At 42.5% G+C, this 24556-nt stretch overlaps 1 protein-coding gene across 1 annotated transcript in view; it reads right to left on the bottom strand.

The window, feature by feature from the left end:
• IPO8 (importin 8) overlaps nt 1–10906 on the bottom strand; it is a 64034-nt gene extending 53128 nt beyond the window's left edge. Inside the window, exons 1-4 of the mRNA XM_081082707.1 lie at nt 10594–10906; nt 5117–5198; nt 2559–2715; nt 493–651 (exon numbers count right to left, since the gene is read on the bottom strand). Of these exons, the coding sequence (XP_080938833.1) occupies nt 493–651; nt 2559–2715; nt 5117–5198; nt 10594–10677 (482 nt within the window). The 5' untranslated portion in view covers nt 10678–10906. The remainder of the gene's footprint in view (nt 1–492; nt 652–2558; nt 2716–5116; nt 5199–10593) is intronic.
• Between the last annotated feature and the right edge of the window lie 13650 nt (nt 10907–24556).

Here is a 24556-nt window from a genome sequence, read left to right as displayed (position 1 = left end):
TTGCGTGTATAAGTAGCAATCCTCTCCGAAACCAGAAAGCAACGCTATTAAACGTCGTACTTGTCTCCCACCTCCCAAGCAGCTTTTATGCAAAACAGTCATTAGCAAAGAAACTTTAATATTTTCTATTTTGCCTCCAAAAAGTTAAATGTTTGCTGTACTTAATAATGTGCTCACTTGAAGACAAATGTCAAGATACCTCTGTATCAGAATTACCCAGGAAAGCTGTTAATAAGTGGTCCTCTGAAACTAGCAAATAATTTTTGAAAAGCACTGCAATATCATACCGTATCACTGCCTCAAAGATTAGCATGTACATTAACAGATTAAAGGTTCTTTAAATAACTGTAGTAAATAAACATGTTTGTGCTTATCCACCATTTGCCAAACTAACCTGAACCCCCCAGAACACCCAGCACAACCCATCTATGCAATTTAATTCTTTTTAAGTACCACAAGGCTGGTATTTTCAGCCAATGGAAATCAACTTACTCATATGTCTTCACCAGTTGATACAGACATAATAAACTGCCAAGCCAGCTTCCGCTGCTCTGTGACTGCAAGTAATAGTCTATCTTGTCGACTACTGCTGGCCAGTGACCGGGGAAATCGCATTTAATGATGGCACGGAGACACATTGTTAACTGGACTCTAAGGGGGGAGAGGGGGGGGGAAGAAAGTCCAAAATCTAAGTGGTTAATAAATATCAGGTTTCAAAGACCCCTAATATTTTACATAAAATCACTTTAAGTCCTATTTACCTACATAATATAGTTATATATCTGGGAGGGAGGACAAAGAACAGTATTAGAAAGACAAACCTCAGTAGCTCAACTTACTGAAAATAAAGAGAACAGGTCATTTCCTAAAAAAAACAAATAAAGCCTTTCAAACAGTCTTATCCTAAATACAGGGGAGAATAAAATCTCTCTTCTATAAACTATTAATATGTCCTTACATGGTCATTTGCAAAAGGTCAGAAAGTGAGCCTGGCTAACTTAGGATTTCACAGCGAAATAAATAAACATGTGTGTTGAGTTAAACAGCCAATAACTTAGATTCACTGAAATGAAACAAACAAAATAATGCCCTTTCCTATGTTAACCAAATCTGTTCGAAAATTTTTCTTTGCAAAACTCTGACATAAACTTTAAAAATATTTCTTCAAAGTGATTACAGTCAAGGCTTCAGGACATAACAGAAGCAAAGCCACAAAGAACTGCCTCGTTATAAAGGTCTCCCCTTGTGCCACCAGCAGCTGTTCCCAAACAACCAATATGTCAAATCTGCAAGAAAACTGAAACTTTCCCTTTTTAAAGATTTCATCTTCAGGTTGACCCTCCCAACCCTCTTCTCACTGCAACCAAGCAAAGGATGGCTATGAGCGGCCATCCTTTCCTACATTACTAGGTAGAAGCACTGCAAGACGCAGAGATATCTGAAAATGTAAAGATTTTGACAAGAAATAGATCCATGATTACACCATAGGGGAGCCACTGCCCAGCTTGGCACTTGGACAACCAATGAGAATAACGGTGGTTTTCTTTCACCAGTACACCTACTTTCTCCTCTCAGCAGACAAAGTAACTGTACCAAGAGCAGTATAATGTTTCTTCTCCTTCCTCACTGTTTCTTCCTCACACTTTCTTCCCTTTCTCCTGCTTATGTCATAATGTACATTAGACACAAGGAGAAAAGTTATACCTAATCTCTTGACATTAAACAATTTCATTCCCCTACCTCAGTTTCATCTATTTCCCTCCCCCATTTTCAAAAGAAATCTAATTACTAGCTCAGGTTGGAAAGAGTTTGTTTCTCCTATTTTAAGACTGCAAAATCCTTATGACTCTACAGCGGTGTTGTCCAATAGACAGGGGCAGCCATTAGTTACATGTGCACACTCTGAACTTATCGAAGTTAAATTAAAAATTCCCCTCCTCAGCTACACGGGCCACACTTCAAGCACTCGATACCATGTCAGCCACACGGCTAAACACAAATAGAGGAGATTCCCATCACTGCAGAATGCTTTCCCGGACAGCGTTGCTCTACAGCACCTAAGCCAAATGTGAAAAAACCACAGGTGATTCTTCTATTGATTCGTACTCTATCCTGTCTCCTCCAAAGGAAAAGATACTCAGCTCATAAAAATGAATGGAAAGAGAGGCCAGTGTTAAGAAAAGTGGTAGGTTAAAACTCCCAGAAGTCAATTTCTCTGTGTCAGGAAAAAGAAAAGCAGACAGAAAAAAGTCAAGAGATCATAACTAAGAACATAGTCATTTCCACAACAGGGATTTATACAACAATTTTAATTAAGGATGATTTTTGCCTTAACTCTTTTTTGTGGCAACTTAAAGCAACTGAATCTTTCCCAAAATATTGCAAAGGATTACAAAAGCAAAGACAAATCAGCAAAACAGTATTCTCTGAGTGCCCATCTTCATTAATTTACCTTTTTAAAAACCAAACTTGAGGATGATGATTAAATCCAACCTCCCCGCTCAATGCATATATTTTGTGCTTCCTACTATTAACCATGTAGATATAGTCTAATGTACCTCACTAAATCTGGAGACCGAATTATTCCTTCCACAATGTTATCACGTATTTGCTGGCGATCATTTTCATGAATGTTGAATGGAAATATTGCTTCTCCTGGGGGAGGTTCTCGGTCCGGCCAGTACTGTGTCACCATGTTCTTCAAGTAAATGGCAGCTAAATTAGAGAAAAAAATGCCAGTATAGCAGTACCAAAAAGATAACTTTATTCAGCTTGTCAGAGCGTGAAAGGCTTAAACCCTTCAAAGTTAAACATGACAGCCAATAAAAAATGGAAAATCTTGCAATTATAAATCTTATAACGTGTCTTTTATATAGGCCATCTTGTATGGTGCCCATAATAAAAATATTGTCTAGTTATAAAATTAACAGCATTTAATGACTGAATTATAAGTAAGTCCATGATTTTACCATGTGTGTATCTTTGTTGTCTGAAGGTTGCTTCTTATTTTCAAGTCCAGTTCTATAGGGATTAAAATGGTTTTGTGATCATATGGGGAACCTCGCATTCTAATGCACTATTGATAGAAATGTAGCAGAAGCAACTTGGTGATAAGATTCAAAATTCGAAATGTTAACATCATTAAGATCCATTGACCTAGCAGTTCCGTTTCTTGTCATTTACTCTATGAAAATATTCCCACAAGTATCCAGAGATATATGTCCAAGGATGCTCATTTGAGCATTGCCTCTATAACAACAATAAGGGTCAATAAAGGAAATGTCTATTAACATCAAATTGTTTAAATAAAGTATGGCAGTTCTCTACAAAGAAATGCATATGCACTGACATGGAACAATTCTCCAAGCATCAATGGTTAAATTTAAAAAAGGAAATTATAAAATAGCATATGTAATATAAACAGATCTTTGTTACTTTTTAAAGCCAGCATAGCCCTAGCCAGTTTGGCTCAGTGGATAGAGCATTGGCCTTGGGACTGAAGGGTCCCAGGTTTCAATTTCTGTCAAGGGCACGTACATACCTCAGTTACAGGTTGGATCGCCAGCCCTGGAGCTGTACCAGAGGCAACCAATCGATGTGTCTTTCTCACATCGATGTTTCTCTCTCTATCTCTCCTCCTCCCTTCTATCTCTCTAAAAATCAATGGAAAATATCCTTGGATGAGGATTAACAAAATAATAACAACAATAATGCCAGTATAGCTATGGGGGGGAAATAGATTTGGAGAACATGCCCCTAAACTGATGGCAGCTATCTTTGGGGGTGAGATTAAGAGAAATCTAATGTATAAATTCTGTGTTTCTGTAGTGTTTATATGCCATATAAAGAAGACATTAGTTTAATAAACTGCTTTAAAATCTTTAAAAATACTACTTCCACAAAGCTTTCATAGGAACTTCAGAATGGCCCTACTTAGGTTATTTAAAATAGCAAAAAGGTGTTTCAGAACAGCCTATTTTATAAAACAAAAATTAAATAAAACTGAGAGTAATGCTTTCAAAAAACTGACATAGAAGTCTTACAAACCTTATTAAAGTAAAAATTGCAATACAAATGTTTTCTATAGATTTTTTTTTCTAATCTAAGGGATTAGAAAGGGAACTTTCAGGAAATCATACATAGTGTTATATTTTCCCAAAACTGAATGATTCTTTACTTTTTCATTATTATTTCAAGTAAAATTAAATACTTTTATCAGCACGTAGAGTATAACTCCATTTTTATAAAACATCATCAATTGCTATACCCTAACACGTGCACATGTGTTAATGATGCTCATTTATAATTTAATGAATGTTGAGTAGCTTTTTTAACTTTCTTCTTGGTATTCTTCTATAATGCCCAAATTATTTACAATGAGTATCTGTCACTTCAATAATTTTTAAAAGCCCTTTTAACTATTTTTTAATTAGTATTATTATTTTATCTCCTTTACCTTGAAGTTACTATCTTTTCAGAACTCATGATTTTCCAAGGCTTTCTCCCTTTTTTTACCTTTTGGGCTCTAATGGCCAGCTCATCTTTTTTAATCTTTATTTCATTTTTTTCCCATCACCATTTATTCCCCCTATACCCTCTTCCACCTCCCATCCCCAATCTACCACAGGTCCCATAGACTTAAAGGTAACTTTCATGTTTAAAGCAAAAGTCCTGCTCCCTCATCACATGGTTAGGAACATCTATGCAATACTTTACACCTCCATGATCTGATACACGGATGGAGTACATAAATTCACATATATAAATTCATGATATTAATCTGTGGGCCCAAAGGCTAGGCCTCCAGGAATCATAAAAAATTGGGGAGATGAAGCTCTTAAAATAAGGAAAGATAAGGGGAAAAACAGCAAAGTTACAGAGGCCAGGGGTTGACAGATAGAAGAAAAAGAAAAAGCTAAGAGAGATTTAAGAACTCAGTATCTACCCCTAAAGTTCCAGGTTAAAGGAAAGTGATTTTTTAAGCCATTAGAAATACTTCTTGTGCATTTCCTGGTTTTTTTTTTCTTCAAGAAATAAAATATGTTTAAAATTAAAATAAAACTCTACTTTTACTTTCACCGTAAATAAGTTTATAAAGATTAAAAAAACAGCTCACCTGCCTGGCGCACGGGGAACTCCACGTGGTCAGAGACTATAATCCGAAGTAAACTGGGGGCAAAATTGATAATCTTGTAGGACTGAAATTACAAAGAAATATTTTATAAAATAGGGCAATATACATGAATAACTATTAGCACCTGTTACTAAATACACTCCTGTAAATAAAACTTTTAAAGTGAAAGAAATTCTCCAAAATGAAGATTACTAAAATACTTCAAGTCAAAAAAAATTAACTTAGAATAAATTGATGAAGAATCTGAACATTTTTATTTGTTTGTTTTGTTGTGTGTTTCTTTCAAATATGTGGTCATAATGCTCTCCAGAATGGGAGCAGCAATTTGCCATAGCAACAGTAGTGAATGCGTGTGTCTGTCTACCCAAAGTAGGGATATCATGCCTGCAAAAACTTAAAAACCTTATTCCTGTTTTAAATTACACTTCCTCTATGTTGAATTATTCCTGTGTGTTGCCTGTTTGTTTTTCTACAAGTTCCTTATTCCCTTTATCCTTTTGTAAATGGAATATTTGTTTTAGTCTTAATAAGTTCTATGAGCTATTTATGAATTTACAATCTCACCTTTTTGGGGGGACCAATACATTTCAAGTGTTTCTTTCCAGCTTATTTGTGCTTTAATTTAGTTTATGGTATTTTTGACAAACCAAAAACAGAAAAACATGTGCTTCAGAAAACAGGAGATCCAGCACAGGAAAAGAAGATCGCATTAAATAGCTGTGCATGAGCCCTGGAGAGGACGCAGTCCAGATGGCAAGAGGGTGCCTCACCGCACGGAGCTGTCATCAGCTCTGCTGCTGAAGCATCTGAAATTTAGCAATGCCCAAGTGAGGCTGTGCTCATGAAGTAAGTGCCTGCCGCCTGGGTCATTTCACCCACAGACATGTTCTAACTTGACTGACTCCTGAGTTTGGTCAGGGTGACTTTAGAAGCACAAAAAAATCAAGAGCAAGCCCATTCCCGCCCATTCCTTCTGACCATATTCCCACCGGATGTCTGGTGCCTAGACCATATTACAGCCCTGCCATATTCCCAGAGCTTTGACTTGGCCTTGCCAGCTGACAATCCCAGAAAACACTCCTAAATTCTCAGTAAAGCTAAAGCCAGACATATGATGCAGAATCTGTCCAGTTTACCTTCTCCCAGGAGCCTGGATCTACCATGGCACACCACTCAATTTTTTAACTTATCACCTTTCCTATCCGTTTATTTATAACTAGAGGCCCGGTGCACAAAATTCATGCGGGGGGGGGGGGAGTTTTGGGGAGTCCCTCAGCCTAGCCTGCACTCTCTCGCAATCCAGGACCCCTCAGGGGATGTCCGACTGCTGGCTCCGGACCCCTAACCTGTCTGCCTGCCTGATCACTAACTACTCTGCCTGCCTGCTTCACCACCCCTAAGCACTCGCCTGCCTGCTTCATCACCCCTAACCACCTCCGCCTTGGCCCCTGCTGCTGCGGCTTCTTTCGGAAGAATGTCCAGAATGACATCCAGAAGGTTGTTCAGCTATCCAGCCTAATTAGCATATTATGCTTTTATTATTATAGACAGCATTTATTAAGATGTTTGACTACAAAAAAAAAGAGAGAAAACTGGCATCTTTAAAATATTAATCCTTTCCATGAAAGAGCATTATGCTTTCCAATCCTTTCTATATCCTTCAGTAAAATTTTGAATTATCTTGAAATTGTTCTACCTTTCACCCTTATAAACCTCAGAATCTTAAATCTGTTGTATATAAAGTACATTCTGTTTTACCCATAATTGCAACTGCCAGAATTTTAAAGTATTGTTAAAGAAAACAGATTTCTTTTAACAGCAGTTTACAGGCACCAAAATTAACACAAATGTAGCCCAATCTTTTGCACCTTCTACATTTACATTATAAAATAACTCCTGTTCGTAACTTTTGAGATACTGGAAGGTCTTATAGTGAATCAAATATCTATATAGTTTAATTCTAATCTATATAGTTTAATTCTAATCTATGTAGTTTAGTATTTATTTTTTAAATCTTATTACACATAAGTACAAAATAATCTTTATACTAGATTAATGCTACTTATTTGAAAATGGTTATTGTGGAAACTACTTTTATTTCAACACTGTTGCCATTTTACACATTTTAGAACTCCTCTTTTTGTAACTGTTTGCATTTCAAAGAACTTCCGCAACTTTTTATCTTTTCCTTTCTGCCTGATTCAATCTATGTTAATTTGCCAGCTAAAACATTCCATGGTGAATTTCGATGTATTCTCATACTATTTTTCCTCACAAAATATTTATCCAATTTCTTTTTCCACCTGGTCTTCACATTTCTAAGGGGGTGGGGAGAAGGCATTTCGCAATGATTTCCTGAGGATTTACTTTGTATCTGTGAAGTTTTCTGAAAATAAAGAGTTTCTTTGCTTAGCTAAACTCTGCATTTTATGAGAATTCATTTACAGCAAAGACCTGATGTTTTCCCATTCTCTGCCTCACTGCCGCCAACAAGGCATGATGGCAAAGCATAACTGCATTACCTATCCCAGTCCTCCAGCAGGACAAGCCGAAGGCTTCTACTGAACTTGCCCTTCCCTCTCTGCTCCCCTCCCAGTTCACCTGGTTCACTCCTAACATGTAGGTCTCTGCTCGATGTCGTCTTCAGACAATGACCACCCTCTATACATCCCAGCACACTCTGGGGCTTTATAGCACTTGTGACCTGAAATTATATTGCTTGTCCGTATCCTCCGCTAGAATGCAAACTCTCTGAGAGCACGGCCTTGTACTAGTCCTTGCAATAGAAATGTTATTCATACAAGTAAACTCCTTAAAGGTCAATAAAAAGGATACCAGAGATTCATGGAAAAGCAGGGAATAAAAGCTTGCCAATAAAAGCACATATCTTTATTTCCTGTCGAGGCCATGGTGAGAATTATTTACTAAAGGAAGACAATTTTCTGAATGAGTTACTGAAGCAACATATCCACCCATTCCAAGGGACTTCTGGGTCTAGAGGTGGTGATGAATATGTACAGGAAGCATTCTCAATATCCTGAGATAAAAATAAAAATGCATCTGCCCATGCAAACAATATCATAAATAGCAATCAAGGGACCAGTCACTGGTAACAGAAATACTGCATTGGCCACAGAAAAATATAGCTCCAAATAAGAATTTATCCTTTGGAACACTATTATGTTTCAAAGCTGCATTCCTCTTCTACATGGCAACTGACAAATCAATCAGTACTTTGTAGAGTAGACACTGCCCCCATTTCCTATGCAGAGCACACTTGCTGAGGGAGGACCCAGACTAAAATCAACGAGCTGGACCCTAATCACTTATGCTAGATTACCCACCTGTTTATCCAGCAAAGTATGTTGGTAAAGGATAAGCATACAAAACCCAACATTATAACCATGTTTTGCTATCTACAATAATAAAAGCGAAATTAGACCAGACAGCTGAATGACCTTCCAGACGTTATTCTGGATATCCTTCTGGACCAATCCGTGGAGGCCCGGGAGGCCGAGGCAGTTAGGGGCGATGAGGCAGGCAGGCTGAGGGGTTAGGGGCGATGAAGCAGGCAGGCCAGCAGTTAGGAGCCAGCAGTCCCAACTGCAAGAGGGTGCAGGCTGGGCTAAGGGACACACACACCCCTGCACAAATTTCATGCACCAGGCCTCTAGTAAGGTTATATGACATAACTTAGTCTTCTACTTACAGAACAATCAAAAAAACACTTAGAGGATATCACAACCCAAAGCACTATACGACATATAAATGCTAGAGAGCGGCACAGCCATAAGCAACTTTTAGAGGTTACAGAGGAAACTGCGGTCTGTGATGACTTGGGTGAATACCGGGCAGGCAAGGCAGAGCAAGGATGGAATGCATTTGGGTTGAAACACCATGAAAAATATATAATCTAAATATCACTTCTATTTCTACAGGATCTCCCACTTACCTTTTCCACTTCTATCAAGTCACCTGCACGTATGTAGTAGGTACGGATGAATCAGAAACAAAGCGAGGGCGTGCTCACAGAAGCAGGGGAGGCTATGGTGACATCGAGGGCGTGCTCCCAAAGGGCACTATCAAAGTTACATCCTGCCCCCTGTGCGGAGGAGGGGGCCACAAACAGGCAAAGCCTCCCTCCCGGTCCTGCTAATGGCGTCCCCGTTCAGCTCTAGCTCTGCTCTCCCTAACCAGCCCCTGGGTTTACTGCTTTTCTAACCAATCAACAGAGAGGACATGTCCTTAAAGCCCGGGACAGGTGCTGGCTTTAACTTTCTCCTATTCTGGGTGGGAGTCCTTGTATTTTCAAAAAGGAAATCCATTCACTTTGGGCTTCAGTTCAACTCCACCTTCCCCCCGGGGCCAGTGTTCTCCATTCTCCCTCGGATCGCCCGGGAATCCGGGATTCACACTCACGGCAAACTCCGCCCAGATTTCCCACGAAAGCAATCCGTTCCAAAGATCCACAATGCACGCCTGCACTTCTGTCACCGCGGGCCAGGGGACACCTTCGTGAACTCGGACGGAAACAGCTGCTTCTCAGGCTTAGGAAGCACAGACCCCCTAGCCGGCTACTTGACACAACCCGGGCCCCAAGCCCAGCTCCAGCCTCCTTCGGCCGCACAGTGCCCCGGGGCATTTGCGTTCCCAGCAAGTTCCCGGGTGATGGGGCGCTGCCCGTCGTGGGCGCCGCTTGGAGAAGCCCCGGTTTAGGATCGTTCTTAAGAACTAGCACCACCTCCCGCAGCTGTCATCGCCTCCTGGGGTGGGGGGGGGGGCGGGGGGGGGGGCAGACCTGAACCTGTGCTTTCCGTGGGAGCTCTGGGCTCCACCCCTGCAGGTGCGGAGGGAAACAGGAGCTAGAGTTGGGGCTCGGTAACAGTCCCCAATGTCGGCGGAGACGCTGGAACACGCTCAAGGCTGGTGAGTGGGAATAGGGGATGGAGGCCAAAACAAATCTCATACGTTTTCAAAGAAACCCCTCCGCACGCGCACCTCGCGCTTGCCTTTCGGAAGGCGGTCCCCCGGGTCCTGCCTCCGTTGTCCAGGGCACCCTCCCCGCGGCACCCCCCAGCGCCCCCAAACTCTGCCGACCCGCGCCCCACAGCCCGGCCAACCCCACCGAGGCAGGCGACGCGCACCGGGAGGGGCTGGGTCTGCGGAAGCGCTGCGCTCGGACCTGAACCGTAAGTGACTTTCCCACCCGCGTCCCCGCGTCGGGACTCCAGTCACCCCGGAGCCACCCGCAACGGCGGCCGAGGCTTCCTCCCGCGGACCCGGCGCCGAACTCACGGCTCGGGGCGGACAGGAGGATGCAAAGGCAGCCACAGGTGCGGGGCCGCTCGGGGAGGTCCCGGGGGTGCCGCCCGCACCCTGCGGCGGGGGCGGGGCGGGGCGGAGTGGGGCTGGGCGCCGGCGGGGGTGGGGATCGGGGGGCGCCGCGGGCCCGGCCTCACCTGGTTGAGCTCGTTCTCCGCCGCGATCCGCAGCTTCGGGTCGATGGTGCCCTTTAGCGCCTGGATGATCCGGTTGAGGTCCATCTCCCCGGGGGAGGGGGGGCTCCGCGGCCCCCGGGCCCGTAGGCCGGACTGCAGCTTTCGTCCTCCTCTGGACCCCTCGGCTGCCTCCTGCGTGACCCCCGCACTACCTCACTCCCCGGCCCCCGCCCCCGTCGCCACCTGCAGCCACTTGCTGCGCCACTCCGACTCCGCGCCCCCTGTCCTCCCTGTCCACCCCCCACAACTCGCTCTCCATTCACCCTTTTACGACAGTCGGCGGGGAGGCGGGAGAAGAGGAAGCGGCGCGCGCTTTACGGCGGCCTCCTCCCGGCGAGGCGAGGGCGGCGCCCCCTGGCGGCCGGCGTGCGGCTGTGCGGCTCAGCCTCGGACGCTGCCCGAAGGACCTCGGCTTTCTCCGCCTCCCCGCCGCCCCCTAGCGGCCGGCGTGCGGCTGTGCGGCTCAGCTTCGGCCGCTGCCCGAAGGGACTCGGCTCTCTCCGCCTCCCCGCCGGCAGCGCTCGGAAAGCCCCGCCCTCCTCTCCCAGTTGGCGAGATGTCTCTTTACAGCTGCTTCCAAATTAAGCTTATATGGATAGACGGGCACTTTTTGTTAGTCCAAGAGCTGTTCGGGCATCACCACGGAATCTGTTCCAGGGACCTTGCGATCAGCCCACAGAAGGACAGGGTCCCCTCGATCGGTGGGAGCCTCCATTCATTCAGTCACTGAACGCTAGTTCAACAGCTAGTTGAACCAGAGGACTGAAATATTCAGGTCCCACATTGTAACAACATGAATTTGACGCAGGTTACTCTGAAGGAATTTACCATCTGATAAAAGAGACAAATGTAAACAGATAAAGTATATTAACTCTGGAAATACAGAGATCAGAGAAATGAACTACATGCCTCCTGAGTTTCTGAAAAATGTCCAGACCACCTCAGAAAAGTAGTGAAAGGCATTGAAGGGTCATACTGTTCCACGCATTATGGCCACATCTGGCCCCACAATTTCATACAAATAGTAAGGAGCTAGTTTTTCCTGAGGTTAACTAGGAAGAGAGTTCTGATTATATATTTATGGTGGACAAAATACATCTGAGGGATATGATCTTTCCAGGAGAAGATGATTAAGATAGATTGGTTCAATTAACTGGGTTCAATCAAGAGGCTAGAATATATGTAGTGGACACAAAAGTGCCCAGGGAGTGTGTCTCTGATTGCTTCCAGTTTTGCCCCTCTTTAATCCATTCTCCACACTGCCGTCAGAGTCATGTTTCATTTTTTTAAACATTTTATTGATTTTTAGATAGAGAAGAAGGGAGAGAGAGAAACAATGATGTGAAAGCCAAACATGGATAGGCTGCCTCCTACCAGGGATTGAACCACAACCTGGGCATGTGCCCTGACTGGGAATTGAACCAGCAACCCTTCCATGCACAGGATAATGCCTAACCAACTGAGCCACACCAGCCAGGGCCAGAGTCACGTCTCTTAAAGGTTAATAATGTCATGTCCCCTCCTTGATGATTTTTCATCAATTTCAAGATATAAAACACAAACTGCTTAGCACTCCAGGAGTTTAGAAAACACAGTGCCTCTCATCTCTGCACTATTTCTTTAGCCCACTCTCTTGGACCTCATGATAAGTAATCTAAAACTCCTTGACCTCTGGTCCTAGCCAGTTTTCTCAGTGGTTAGAGCATTGGCTGGGGACTGAAGCATCTCCAGTTTGATTCCAGACAAGGGCACAGGCACGTACCTCAATTGCAGGCTCACAGAGTCCGGGCGAGTACAGGAGGCAACCAATTGATGTCTCTCTCTCACATCAATGTTTCTCTCTCTCTCTCCACTTCCCTTCCACTCTTTCTAAAAAATCAAAGGGAAAAATATCCTTGGGTGAGGATTAACAACAAAAAACTCCTTGACCTCTGAAATCTCTTTCTTTCTCTCTCTAATTCCACACCTGTTTTCCAACTCAATCGCTTTTTTAGTTCTCCTTAGTCTATTTGTTGCTGACTACACATCCTTCTTTGCTATTAAACTCCAAATTCACTCTTAAGTCTATCCCTGACCCACTGTGCAAGTTGAGACCATTACAAATGTGTGTTGCTCTCTCCGTCTCAACAATCCTATTCCATGTCTTTGATCAGCATCGTCTCCCCTCCTTCAGCAACTACCCCCTCTCACCGAGCCCTGCAAAGATGAGCAAAGCCATCAGACTCAACTCACGCAAACACAAATTAATCTCCTTCCCTTCAATCAGAACCCACTCCCTCCCCACCTCCTCTTGGACCTTGCTCCGTAAATATCTCGTCTCCCTTCTATATGTTTTTGCATTAAATTTTGGGTATTCTTGCATGCTCATTGTTGGTGATTTGTAAAACTTTTTTCTCCATTGATTCAACCTCTGCCTAAACACATTTTCCCCAGTTTAAAAAAAAAAAAAAACAAAACAATATTTTTTCAGTAATGCTAATTATGGTTAATTCTTTTTCACTTTACATTCCAAAGAAGTCTTCGTTGTCTCTGCTTCCACATTTCCTATTCATGCTTCTATCAGCTATCCCCACTGAAATTGCCAAGCAAAAATCAACATTGATTTTTCATCAATTTCCAAACGTTTTTATGATGTTTCTATCTCCCATGAAAACATCGTCCCAAATGCCAGAGACATTTTCAGCTCTCATCTTAAAAAGTCTCTCTCTGGTATCTGGCATGATATTATATGCTCTTGTTTCTTTTTCATCTCTTTCCTTATTTTCTCTTAAAGAATGTATTCCTATCCCTTTGATTAGTGACTTGATCACCCAACTCTCATACACTGGTGCGTCTCAGAACTCCCTTCTCAGCCCACATCTCTTTCTCTTCCACCCATTCTGGTTTCATCATTCCATCCACTTATAGAACTTCAACCACCAACTCAACAGGAACAACTCACAAAACTACTTCTAACTAAGATGTCTGTCCTCAAACTAGGTGTATCCAAGCGCCTACTACACGCGTACATGAATGGACCCAAATCTTTTAAGGCACATGTCTAAAACTGAAGTCTGGTAGCACTAAAGATGGTTTGGAGTAGGGAGAGACCTGATGTCATTCTAATAACATAAAAGGAGAACATAGATTTTTTAAAATAGTGACACCACCAAGTGCTGATGAGGATGCAGAGAAACTGGATCGTGCATATATTTTTGGCAAGTGTGTAAAATAAGACAGCCTCTCTAGGAAACTGCAAGCAAGCAAACTGGGACATCAATGCTGTGGACTACTACTGAGGTATCAAAGGAATGACACATGCAACAACCTGGGTAAGTCTTCAGAGAATTATGTTAAGTGAAAAAAGCCAGTCCCAAAAGATCACATGCTGATTCCATTCATGTAACTTTTCATATGTAGCATTCTTAAAATAAATTATATATAACTGATCTGTGGTGATGAGGGGTTAAAGTGGAGGTGGAACAAGAGGGAAGTGGGTGTGACTATAAAAGACCAACAGGAAGGATCCTTGTGGTGATGGGAATGTTCTGTATCTTGAAAGTATCAGTCTCAAACCCCTGGATGTAATATTGTACTGCAGTTTTGCAAGATGTTACTGTTGAAGCAAATAGAATAAAGGGTACATAGGATCCATCTGTATTATTTCTTAGAACTACATGAGAATCTACTATTATCCCAAAATAAAAACTTTAACTACCAAACTACATAATTAAAAAGAGAGTTGCCCAGCTGTCATGGCTCAATGGTTGGGCATCAACCTATAAACCAGGAGGTCACGATCAAGGGCACATGCCCGGGTTGCGGGCTCAATCCCCAGTGTGGGGCATGCAGGAGGTAGCTGATCAATGATTCTCATCACTGATGTTTCTCTCTCTCTCTCCCTCTCCCTTCCATCTGAAATCATTAAAAATATATTATTTTTTTAAAAAGGAACATCAACTCTCTTATACTTTAGACCAGCCGTGGGCAAACTACGGCCCGCGGGCCGGATCCAGCCCGTTTGAAATGAATAAAACTGGAAAAAAAAAAGACCGTACCCTTTTATGTAATGATGTTTACTTTGAATTTATATTAGTTCACACAAACACTCCATCCATGCTTTTGTTCCGGCCCTCCGGTCCAGTTTAAGAACCCATTGTGGCCCTCGAGTCAAAAAGTTTGCCCACCCCTGCTTTAGACTCAGTGAAGAGAAGTTACTAAAAAACAATGCCGTCAAATTATTGTCTAAGACAACAGGAAAAAAACATCTGATTCTGCTCTCAGATTTCTTTGCTAGTATTTTAAAGTAGTTTTCCCTAAACTATAACTTATATTTAGCTTATATTTGGTCCGTTGTTTGAGTCCCCTCTTTTATTTCTTTGCATAACATGAAAGGATGTCTATATGTATGATATCCTCACCATGTTTAAGGTAGAATTTGAGCCAGCTATGTTGTCTTGTATGGCCATGGTTTGTCTATGCCTCACCTCTCTGTGCCTGTTTCCTCATCTGCTTCCAAGAGCTGTTCTGAAGATTAAATGAGATAAGCACATTGTTCATGGTACAATATAATCAGTGTATTCTAGTTAAAAGAAACCTTATTCAGCTTTGATGAAAGAAAGTGACATAGTGAGACAGTCTCACACCATGCCTGGCACATAATAAGCAATCAATACGTACTGGTTGGATGAATAAATGCAAGCATGTGAGAGAAATAAGGAGTCTAACACGTGGTATCTACAGTGAGAACACAGACAGGCAGACATCAAACCTTTCACGGGTTGAATAAACAGGAATTTGTGACTGATTAGGTATACAAAGTAACAAAGGGAAGTCAAGCTTGGTGCCAAAGTTTCAAACTTTGATGGCCTATGGAAATCATTAACCAGAGAAAATGGAAGTAGTATTAGATTTTGAATGAATAATGACTATCTGTGCACATGTTGAACTAGAATTATTTATGGGCCATACAGCTAGAGATTTCCAGTGACAACTGAACATCCACGTCTGGCCCTCACAAAAGAGCTGAGTGAGAAGGCAGGAAGCTCTGGCCGAGGGAAAAGGAATAAAGGGCTAGAGTTAGAAAACCGTGAGTCATCTGTGCATATAGGTTAGGTGACACCACAGAAGTAGATGCCATTACCCTAGAAATACAGCACACGGCGAGAATACTGGCATGATTACAGCTCAAATGACAGAAAGTGATTTTTTACTGTAAGCACTGCCACAGCGGCCTTTTTTGAGAGTTAACATTTTAGTCGTCTAAATGGAACAGCACAGCTGTCCTCCCCATCTGCGGGCAGCAGCTCATCTGCTGGTCTCTGTTCCAGGGCTTGAATCTAGTCCACATGGTAAAGAGAAAATGGGAGCAAATGCACAAAAATCCCTCCCTTTAGTTCAACAGTCTGTCCTTTAGACCATGTTAAACTGTAAGCGAATACTAAAAAGTTTGTGATTAAACACTTCTACTGAGAAAGTGTCTATATTGGCAGAGCTCTACATCATAGCACCTGAAATATATGCAAGAGCGTATACATATATCTTATCAGTGTAGGATCTTTAGTATTTTGTTAATAGAAGTCCACTGTAATCTCCTTTAAGGCATCACACGTAACCCAAAACTCCGATTAGGATTTACGAAAAGAATGAGAGAGACCTCACAGTTCAAGAGGAATTTTAAAAGAATCAAACAAAACAGTGCTAGGAGAGCTAAAATAATAGAGGGTTAGGAAGCTTCTGAACAGTAACTTTCTTCACCACCGGACTAAAATGTGGTGGTTGGGGGCAGGGATAGAAGCTAAAAATAGTAGCATTAACCTGAACTAAAAAAGAAATACCTACTTTCAAATTGGTGTGCTTTTCCCCCTCTCCACAGGTTGTCTCTTCGTTTCCTCGGGCTTTCCACATTTCCCATTAGAAAGGGAGTCATCCTGCCTCAGCTTCAGGACCTGTACCTTATGAACGACTCCAGCGAGTCCACTCGCCCAGTCTCAGTGTCCGGTTTGCCCCAGCAGAGCTGAGTAGTGCACTGGAAACTTGTGTGTGCAAAATGGCAATGGGAACATGGTCGGAACGAAAGAAAAGGGGAACGTACTGCAGAAAATGCTGTGCTGGGTTTGGACGTGAGAGAGCCAAGTCTGGCTCCAGCACTTCTGCTAGAGGCCTCAGAAAGTCTGTCTCCAAGAGTCTCGATTTTCCGTCCCCGAAAACAGAGTGGACCTCACAAGGGCCGTGTGAGGAGCAAATAAGAAAACATAGATAAGAGTACTCTCTAAATTATGAGGTGAAATGCAAATATTAGTAAAAGATGGCGGGTTTTAGGTTTTTTATAGTAACATTCTCCCATGTATTATCCCAGACTTAATTAAAACAAACTCTCAAGCTCTATCCAATGGAATGCAGGAGGCAGCTGACTGATGCTGCTGTTTCTCTTTCTCTCTTTCTCTCTCTCTCTCTCTCTCTCTCTCCCCCTCTCTCTCTCTCTCTCTCCCTCCCTCCCTCTCCCTTCCTCTCTCTCCAAAATCAATAGAAACATTTTTTTAAATAAGATCTTGTCTTTTCATTCTCATAAGCCTAAGAATAATTTCTACCTCACTGTCTTTATACAAATCAGTATTTATTTCATTTAAAATACTCTCCTAGAACATAATTATTATGAGAAGATACCTTAGTTAATGAATTTCTTGGTTGTTACACTTACCTTAAAAAATAGATAGGCACTCACACTTTTAAATAAACATTGATTGTGTGCAGGGGGAAAGACTAAGTACAAAACATAATGGGTAAAAATGGCTGAAAGTCATCATTGAACTTGATCAACAACAGTTTCTCAACATCAAGTTTCCCCCTCAATCATCTGATCATATTTCTGCATTTCTGTATACTTTTTAGTTTGTGTTCTAGACATAAAAGCCATAACTAATTAACTGGAATACTAATATCCTTAGTCCACAAAATACCTTCCATAAATTGAAAAGGTTCCATTAAATAGTGAATCACATTACATCCTTGATCTTGAAAACACTATACTAACATTTAACACCATGGAAAGTTAAATATGTCTTCAGGGTTTCATTGCTAAACCCACACCCTACTCAAAAAGTATTAGCTATCTATATAAATAAAAGCCTAAGGAACCGAACAACCAAACAACCGAACGATAGGGCAACCGGTTGCTATGATGTGCACTGACCACCAGCAGGCAGATGCTCAATGCAGGAGCTGCCCCCTGGTGGTCAGTGTGCTCCCACAGCCAACCTCCCACAGTCCCTCCCCCTAGCCAGCCTGGTCCCGCAATCGGCCCCAATCGCCAGCCAGGCCAAGGGACCCCACCCGTGCACAGATTCATGCACTGGGCCACTAGTCTTATATAATAAAAGGATAACATGCAAATAGACTGAACGGCAGAACAACCAAACAACCAATCAAAGTGTAATCCTATATAATAAAGAGGTAATATGCAAATTAAACCTCATGCCCTCACAAGATGGCTGCCTACAACCAGACCGACAGGGGGGTTAGTGAGGGATGACCAAATGACTGAACAGCAGGCTGCGTGGGGCGACCAGGCCAGCGGGGGGAGCGGGGGGGACAATTGGGGTGATCAGGCCAGCAGGGGGGGCAGTTAGGGTGACCAGGTCAGCGGGGAGGGGGACAGGGGCAACCAGCCCAGCAGAGGGGTGCAGTTGGAGGCAACCAGGCCAGCAGGGGGGGGAAGCTGGGGGCTATTAGGCTGGCAGGGAGGGCAGTGAGGGGCTATTAGGCTGGCGGGGGGGCAGTTGGGGGCAACCAGGCCAGCAGGGGGGAGCATTAAAGGGTGACCAGGCTGGTGGGGGGTGGGGCAGTTAGGAGCAACCAGGCCAGCAGGGAGGGGCAGTTGGGGGTGACCTGGCTAGCAGTGGGGGGCAGTTAGGGGCGACCAGGAAGGCAGGCAGGTGAGAAATTAGGAGCCAGTGGTCCAGGATTGAGAGAGCCAGTGGTCCAGGATTTAGGCCCCCAGAATCGGGCCTACACCAGCAGTCGGACATCCCCCAAGGGGTCCTGGATTGGAGAGGGTGCAAGCTGGGCTGAGGGGAACCCTCCCCCCCCCCCCCGCACAAATTTCGTGCATCGGGCCTCTAGTGTGCTAATGATATGCTAAGGCTGCTCAACCGCTCACTATGACATGCACTGACCACCAGGGAGCAGATGCTTCGACTGGTAGGTTAGCTTGCTGCTGGGGTCCAGCCAATTGGGACTGAGCAAGATGGACCAGACATGCCCTGGAACCCTCCCATTGCCCCTCCCCAGCCCGATCGTGCACCAATAGGGTTCCTCAGCTGGGCCTGTGGGGATCTGGCCGAAATTGGTCTGGTGCATGGATTCATCCAGGGCATGTCCAGCTTGTCTCATCCAATCCCAATTGAGGCCAATCAGGGCCAGCCAGCCAGGGAGGGACCGCAGGAGGTTGGCCAGCCTGGGAGGGCTCCAGGACATGTCCAACCTGTCTCGCCCAGTCCTAGTAGGCCGGACCCCAGCAGCAAGCTAACCTACCAGTTGAAGTGTCTGCCCTCTGGTGGTCAGTGCATGCTATAGCAACTGGTCAATTGATCAACTGTCTGCCCTCTTGTGGTCAGTGTATGTTATAGCAAGTGGTTGGGTGGCCTTAGCATATCATTAGCATATTACATTTTGATTGCTTGAACGGCCAACAGGTCGACCAGACACTTAGCATATTTGGCTTTTATTATATAGGATGTTTGGAGTATTTGTTCTAGCTCTGTGAAATAGGCCATTGGTATTTAAATAGGGATTGCACTGAATTTATAGATTGCCTTGGGTAGTATGGACATTTTAATGATGTTGATTCTACCAACCCATGAACATAGTATATTCTTCCTCTTGTTTATATTTTCCTCTCTTTTTTCAACATCCTGTCATTTTTCAAGTACAGGTCTTTTGCCTCCTTATTCCTAAGTATCTTAATGTTTTTGTTGCAATGGTAAATAGGATTGTTTGCTTAGTTTCTCTTTTTGAGAATTCATCATTGGTGTATGTAAAAGCCATCAGTTTTGGGGTGTTGATTTTGTATCCTACTACATTGCCGAATTCATTTATTAAATCTAGTAGTTTTGATGGAGTCTTTAGGGTTTTCTATGTACAATATCATGTCATCTACGAATAATGAGAGTTTTACTTCCTCCTTTCCAATTTAGATGCCTTTTATTTCTCCTTCTTGTCTGATCTCTGTGGCTATGGCTTTCAGTACTATGTTGAATAAGAGTGGTGAGAGCAGACATCCCTGAATTGTTTCTGTTCTTAGGGAAAATGCTTTTAGTTTTTTCCCACTGAGTATGATGTTGGCTGTAGGTTTCTCATATATGGCCTTTATCATGTTGAGATATACTTCCTCTATTCCCACTTTGCTGAGAGTTTTTAATCAAAACTGGATGTTGAATTTTGTCAAATGATTTTTCTTCATCTATTGATATGATCATGTTTTTTTTGTCTTTCAATTTGTTTATGTGATGTATCATGTTTATTGATTTGTGAATATTGTACCAGCCTTGCATCCCTAGAATAAATCCCACTTGGTCATGGTGTATAATCTTCTTCATATATTGCTGGATGCAATTTGTTAATATTTTGTTCAGGATTTTAGCATCTTTGTTCATCAGGGATATTGGCCTGTAATTCTCTTTCTTTGTAGTGTATTTATCTGGTTTGGGAATTAGAATAATGCTTGGTTTCATAAAAAAAGAGTTTGGAAGTGTTCCTTCCTCTTGGATTATCTGAAATAGTTGAAGGAGTATAGGTGCTAGTTCTTTGAATGTTTGGTAAAACTCCCTTGTGAAGCCATTCAAATCTGGGCTTTTGTTTGCTGGGAGTTTTTTTTATTATTACTGCTTCTATTTCATCAGTAGTTATTGGCCTATTCAGGTTTTCTGATTCCTCCTGATTCAGTTTTGGGAGATTATATTTTTTCTAGGAATTTGTCCATTTCATCCAAGTTTGATGGCATATAGTTTTCCATAGTATTTTCTTACAATCCTTTGTGTTTCTGTGGTGTCAGTGATTACTTCTCCATTTTTGCTTCTGATTTTATTTGGGTTCTCTCTGTTTCTTAATGAGTCTGGTTAACAGTTTATCAATTTTATTTATCCTTTCAAAAAACCAGCTCTTGGTTTCATTGATTTTTTTTTGTATTCTTTTTTTAGTCTCTATGTTATTTATTTCTGCTCTAATCTTTATAATTTCCTTCCTTCTACTTGCTGTGGGCTTTTCTTGTTGTTCTCTTTTTAGTTCTTTAAGTTATAGGGTTAAATAGTTTATTGCTGATTTTTCTTGTTTTTTGAGGTAGGCCTGTAGTGCTATGAACTTCCCTCACACACAGGATGAGAGTGAAGGGATGGAAAAAAATTTTCCATATTTTTGCTGTGTCCTAGAGATTCTGGGTTGTTGTATGCTCATTTTCATTTCTTTCCAGAAATTTTTCTATTTCTTTCTTGATCTCACTGGTAACCCATTCATTGCTTAATAACATGCTATTTAGCCTCCATGTCTTTGAATATTTTGGGGTGTTTTTACTGTAGTTGATTTCTAATTTCATTTCACTGTGATCTGAGAAGTTGCTTGATATGATTTCAACATTCTTGAACTTGTAGATTCTTGTTTTGTGTCCTAACATGCAGTTTATTTCTGTGAATGATCCTTGTGCACTTGAGAAGAATGTATATTCTGCTGCATTGGGATGAAATGTTCTATAAATGTCAAATCCATCTGATCCAGTGTGACCATTAGAGTCACTGTTTCCTTGTTAAGTTTTTGTCTGGAAGATCTATCTAGTGAAGTCAGAAGGGTGCTAAAGTCCCTTACTATGACTATATTGTTGTCAATCTCTCCATTAAAGCCCTCTAGAAGTGTATGTGTGTGTGTGTGTGTGTATACATATATATTTAGGTGCTTCTATATTGGGTGCATATGTTTATCAAGTTTATATGCTCTTGTTGGATCAATCCCTTTGGTATTATGCAGTGACCTTTGTTGTCTCCTGTGATGGCCTTCATTTTAAAATCTACTTTATTGGATATGAGTATTGCTGCTCCAGCTTTTTTTTTCTTTTTCCATTTACATGGAAATTTTTTTCCATCTCTTCACTTTCATCCTGTGTGTGTCTTTTGTTTTGAGGTGGGTTTCTTGTAGACAGCATATAGTTGGGTCATGTTTTTGTATCCATTCAGCTACCCTCTGCCTTTTGATTAGAGCACTTAATCCATTTACATTTAGGGTTATTATTGATAGGTACTTATTTATTGCCATTTTAATTCTGTATGCCTAGGTTTCTCACTGTTTCTTCTCATTACAGCAATCTCTTTAGCATTTCTTGTAATGCTGGCTTGGTGGTGATGTACTCCTTTAGCTTTTTTGGCTGGGAAGCTCTTTATTTGATCATCTATTTTGAATGACAGCCTTGCTGGATATAGTAATCTTGTTTTCAGATCCTTGTTTGCCATTACCTTGAGTACTTCATGCCAGTCCCTTCTGGTCTGTAGAGTTTCTGATGAGAAATCAGGTGTCATCCTTATGGGAACTCCTTTGTAGGTAACAGTTTGCTTTTCTCTTGTTGCCTTCACAATTGTCTTTAATTTTTTGCATTTGAATTATGATGTGTCTGGGCATGGGCCTGTTTGGGTTCTTCTTGCTTGGGGTTCTCTGTGCTTCCTGAACTTGTGTGACTTTTTCCTTTACCCGGTTAGGGAAGTTTTCTGCCATTATTTCTTCAAACACATTCTCTATCCCTTTCTTCATTTCTGCTTTTTATTGCTATTTTAATATTGTTATGTTTCACATTGTCCCACAGCTTCCTTAAGCTGTCCTCCTGTTTTTTGTTTTTCTGGTTCACTGAGTGATTTTTTTCAACCCTGTCTTCTAATTTACTGATTCGATATTCAGCTTTCCCTAATCTGCTGTGTATTCCTTCCAATTTGTTTTTTGTTATGTCATTGTTTATTTCCAACTGTTCTTTTTTCATAGTTACTATATCTTTACTATATCTTTTTTCATGCTGTTAAGAATCTTTACCATCATTACTCTGAACTCTGTTTCAGATAAATTTCTTATCTCTGCTTCATTTATCTTTTCCTCTGGAGAATTCTCGTTCTTTCATTTGGGGGTTGTTTCTTTGTCTCTTCATTTTGGCTGTGTGAGTTTGTGACTGTGTATTAGGTAGATCCTCTACACCTCTCAATCTCTAGTGCAGGATAGTGTCAAATGCTGTTTCTGACTAATTAGATCAGGCAAAGACTCAAAGCCTCCAGAGTCCGCCTCTGCCTATAGACTGGTAAGATTCCAACTTGAATGGCCCCAGGCAATCGTCTTCACGTGTGGTGAGAGTTGTTGTTGTTGTTTTAATCTTTATTGTTCAGATTATTACAGGTGTCCCTCTTTTATCCCCCCAATAGCTCCCCTCCACCCGGATCCCACCCCATCCCAGGCCCTCGCCACCCCACTGTCCACATCCATAGGTATTGCATACATGCATATAAGATTTTTGTCCAATCTCTTCCTGCACCCTCCCACACCCCCTTCCCCCAAGAATTGTCAGTCCACTCCATTTCCATGCCCCTGATTCTATTATATTCACCAGTTTACTCTGTTCATCAGATTTTTTATTCATTTGATTTTTAGATTCACTTGTTGATAGATATGTATTTGTTGTCACTTTGTTGTTCATAATTTTTTATCTTTACATTTTTCTTCTTCTTCCTCTTCTTAAAGAATACCCTTCAGCATTTCATGTAATACTGGTTTGGTTGAGATGAACTCCTTTAGCTTTTTCTTGTCTCTGAAGCTCTTCATCTGACCTTCAATTCTAAATGCATTTTGGCTGCTTCCCAGTGTTTGTTTCTATGTATTGGGTAGCTGCTAAGTCTCCTTGAGTTGATCGAGTGGCCTTGTGTAGTAGGTGTCCTATAGGGCCCAGTGGTTCAGCCTCCCCAGTCACCTGCGGTGGACACTCTTGGTGCACCCCTGTGTGGGCTGTGTGCACAGTCTTGTTGCAGTTGAGTCTTGATTGCTGTTGGTATCACTAGGAGGAATTGACCTCCAGGACAACTGGCTATGAGAACCAGCTGTGTCTACAATGGAAGAGCTGCTGTGAAGGAGACAACCTTATGGAGCAGGACTTGCTTCAGTGGGGCTTTGGTGCTCACTGAGTCTGCCCCTTGAGTGTGTCACATGGATGTGAAGAGTTGTAATGTGTGCCGGGATCTACAAGGAGGTGCAAAGTCACCCACTGCTTGGGGCCACCCAGCAGGAGCTACAGAAGGATCTGCAGATTCCTCCTCTTTGTATTGGGTTTGGAAGTGACCAGACGAGGCCCAGCTATGAAACAAGGCAGGCTGCTGCTGGTGCTGGCCTTGGCCTTCTTTTGATAGCTTTGCGGTTCCCTGACCCAGCTGCAGCTTGTTTGACGGGTTTTAGGCTGAGAAAGAACAGTCCATTCATAAGCAAAAGCCACTGCACACAGCTTGGTTGGGGTTGTAAATTGGGTAGGGTGGGTTCTCAGGGAATCTCTAGGGTGGAGCAAACAGCAACGGCTGCCAGTTGGCCCTTCACCAGGGAGGTCCCAGCACAGGAACAAAAACCATTGCAAACACCTCCTTCTGTAAGAAAGCCACCCCTGTGTTCCTGCCCCTATGCCAGACAGTCCAGTTGCTCCCCGTATGTATCTGGGTACCCCAGAGTCTCACCTGGCACTGGAGCTCAAAGCAAGTGGGAGCTTGTATCTCCCTCCTGATTAAAAAAGTGGCACACCTGGGTGCCAGCCCATTCCGCACCTCCTACCAGTCTCAATGTGCTTTCTTCTTTACCTCTCCAGTTGTAGTAGTTCCACTCAGCCAAATTTCCCATGGTTCTGGATGATAGCTGTTCTGTATTTTAGTTGTAATTTTGATGTGGTTGTGGA

The sequence above is a fragment of the Myotis nattereri genome, assembly GCF_964212035.1.
Source record: "Myotis nattereri genome assembly, chromosome: 2".
NCBI lineage: Eukaryota > Metazoa > Chordata > Mammalia > Chiroptera > Vespertilionidae > Myotis > Myotis nattereri.
Note: the sequence above shows the minus strand (reverse complement) of the source record. Positions and strands in the feature narration are given on the sequence as shown.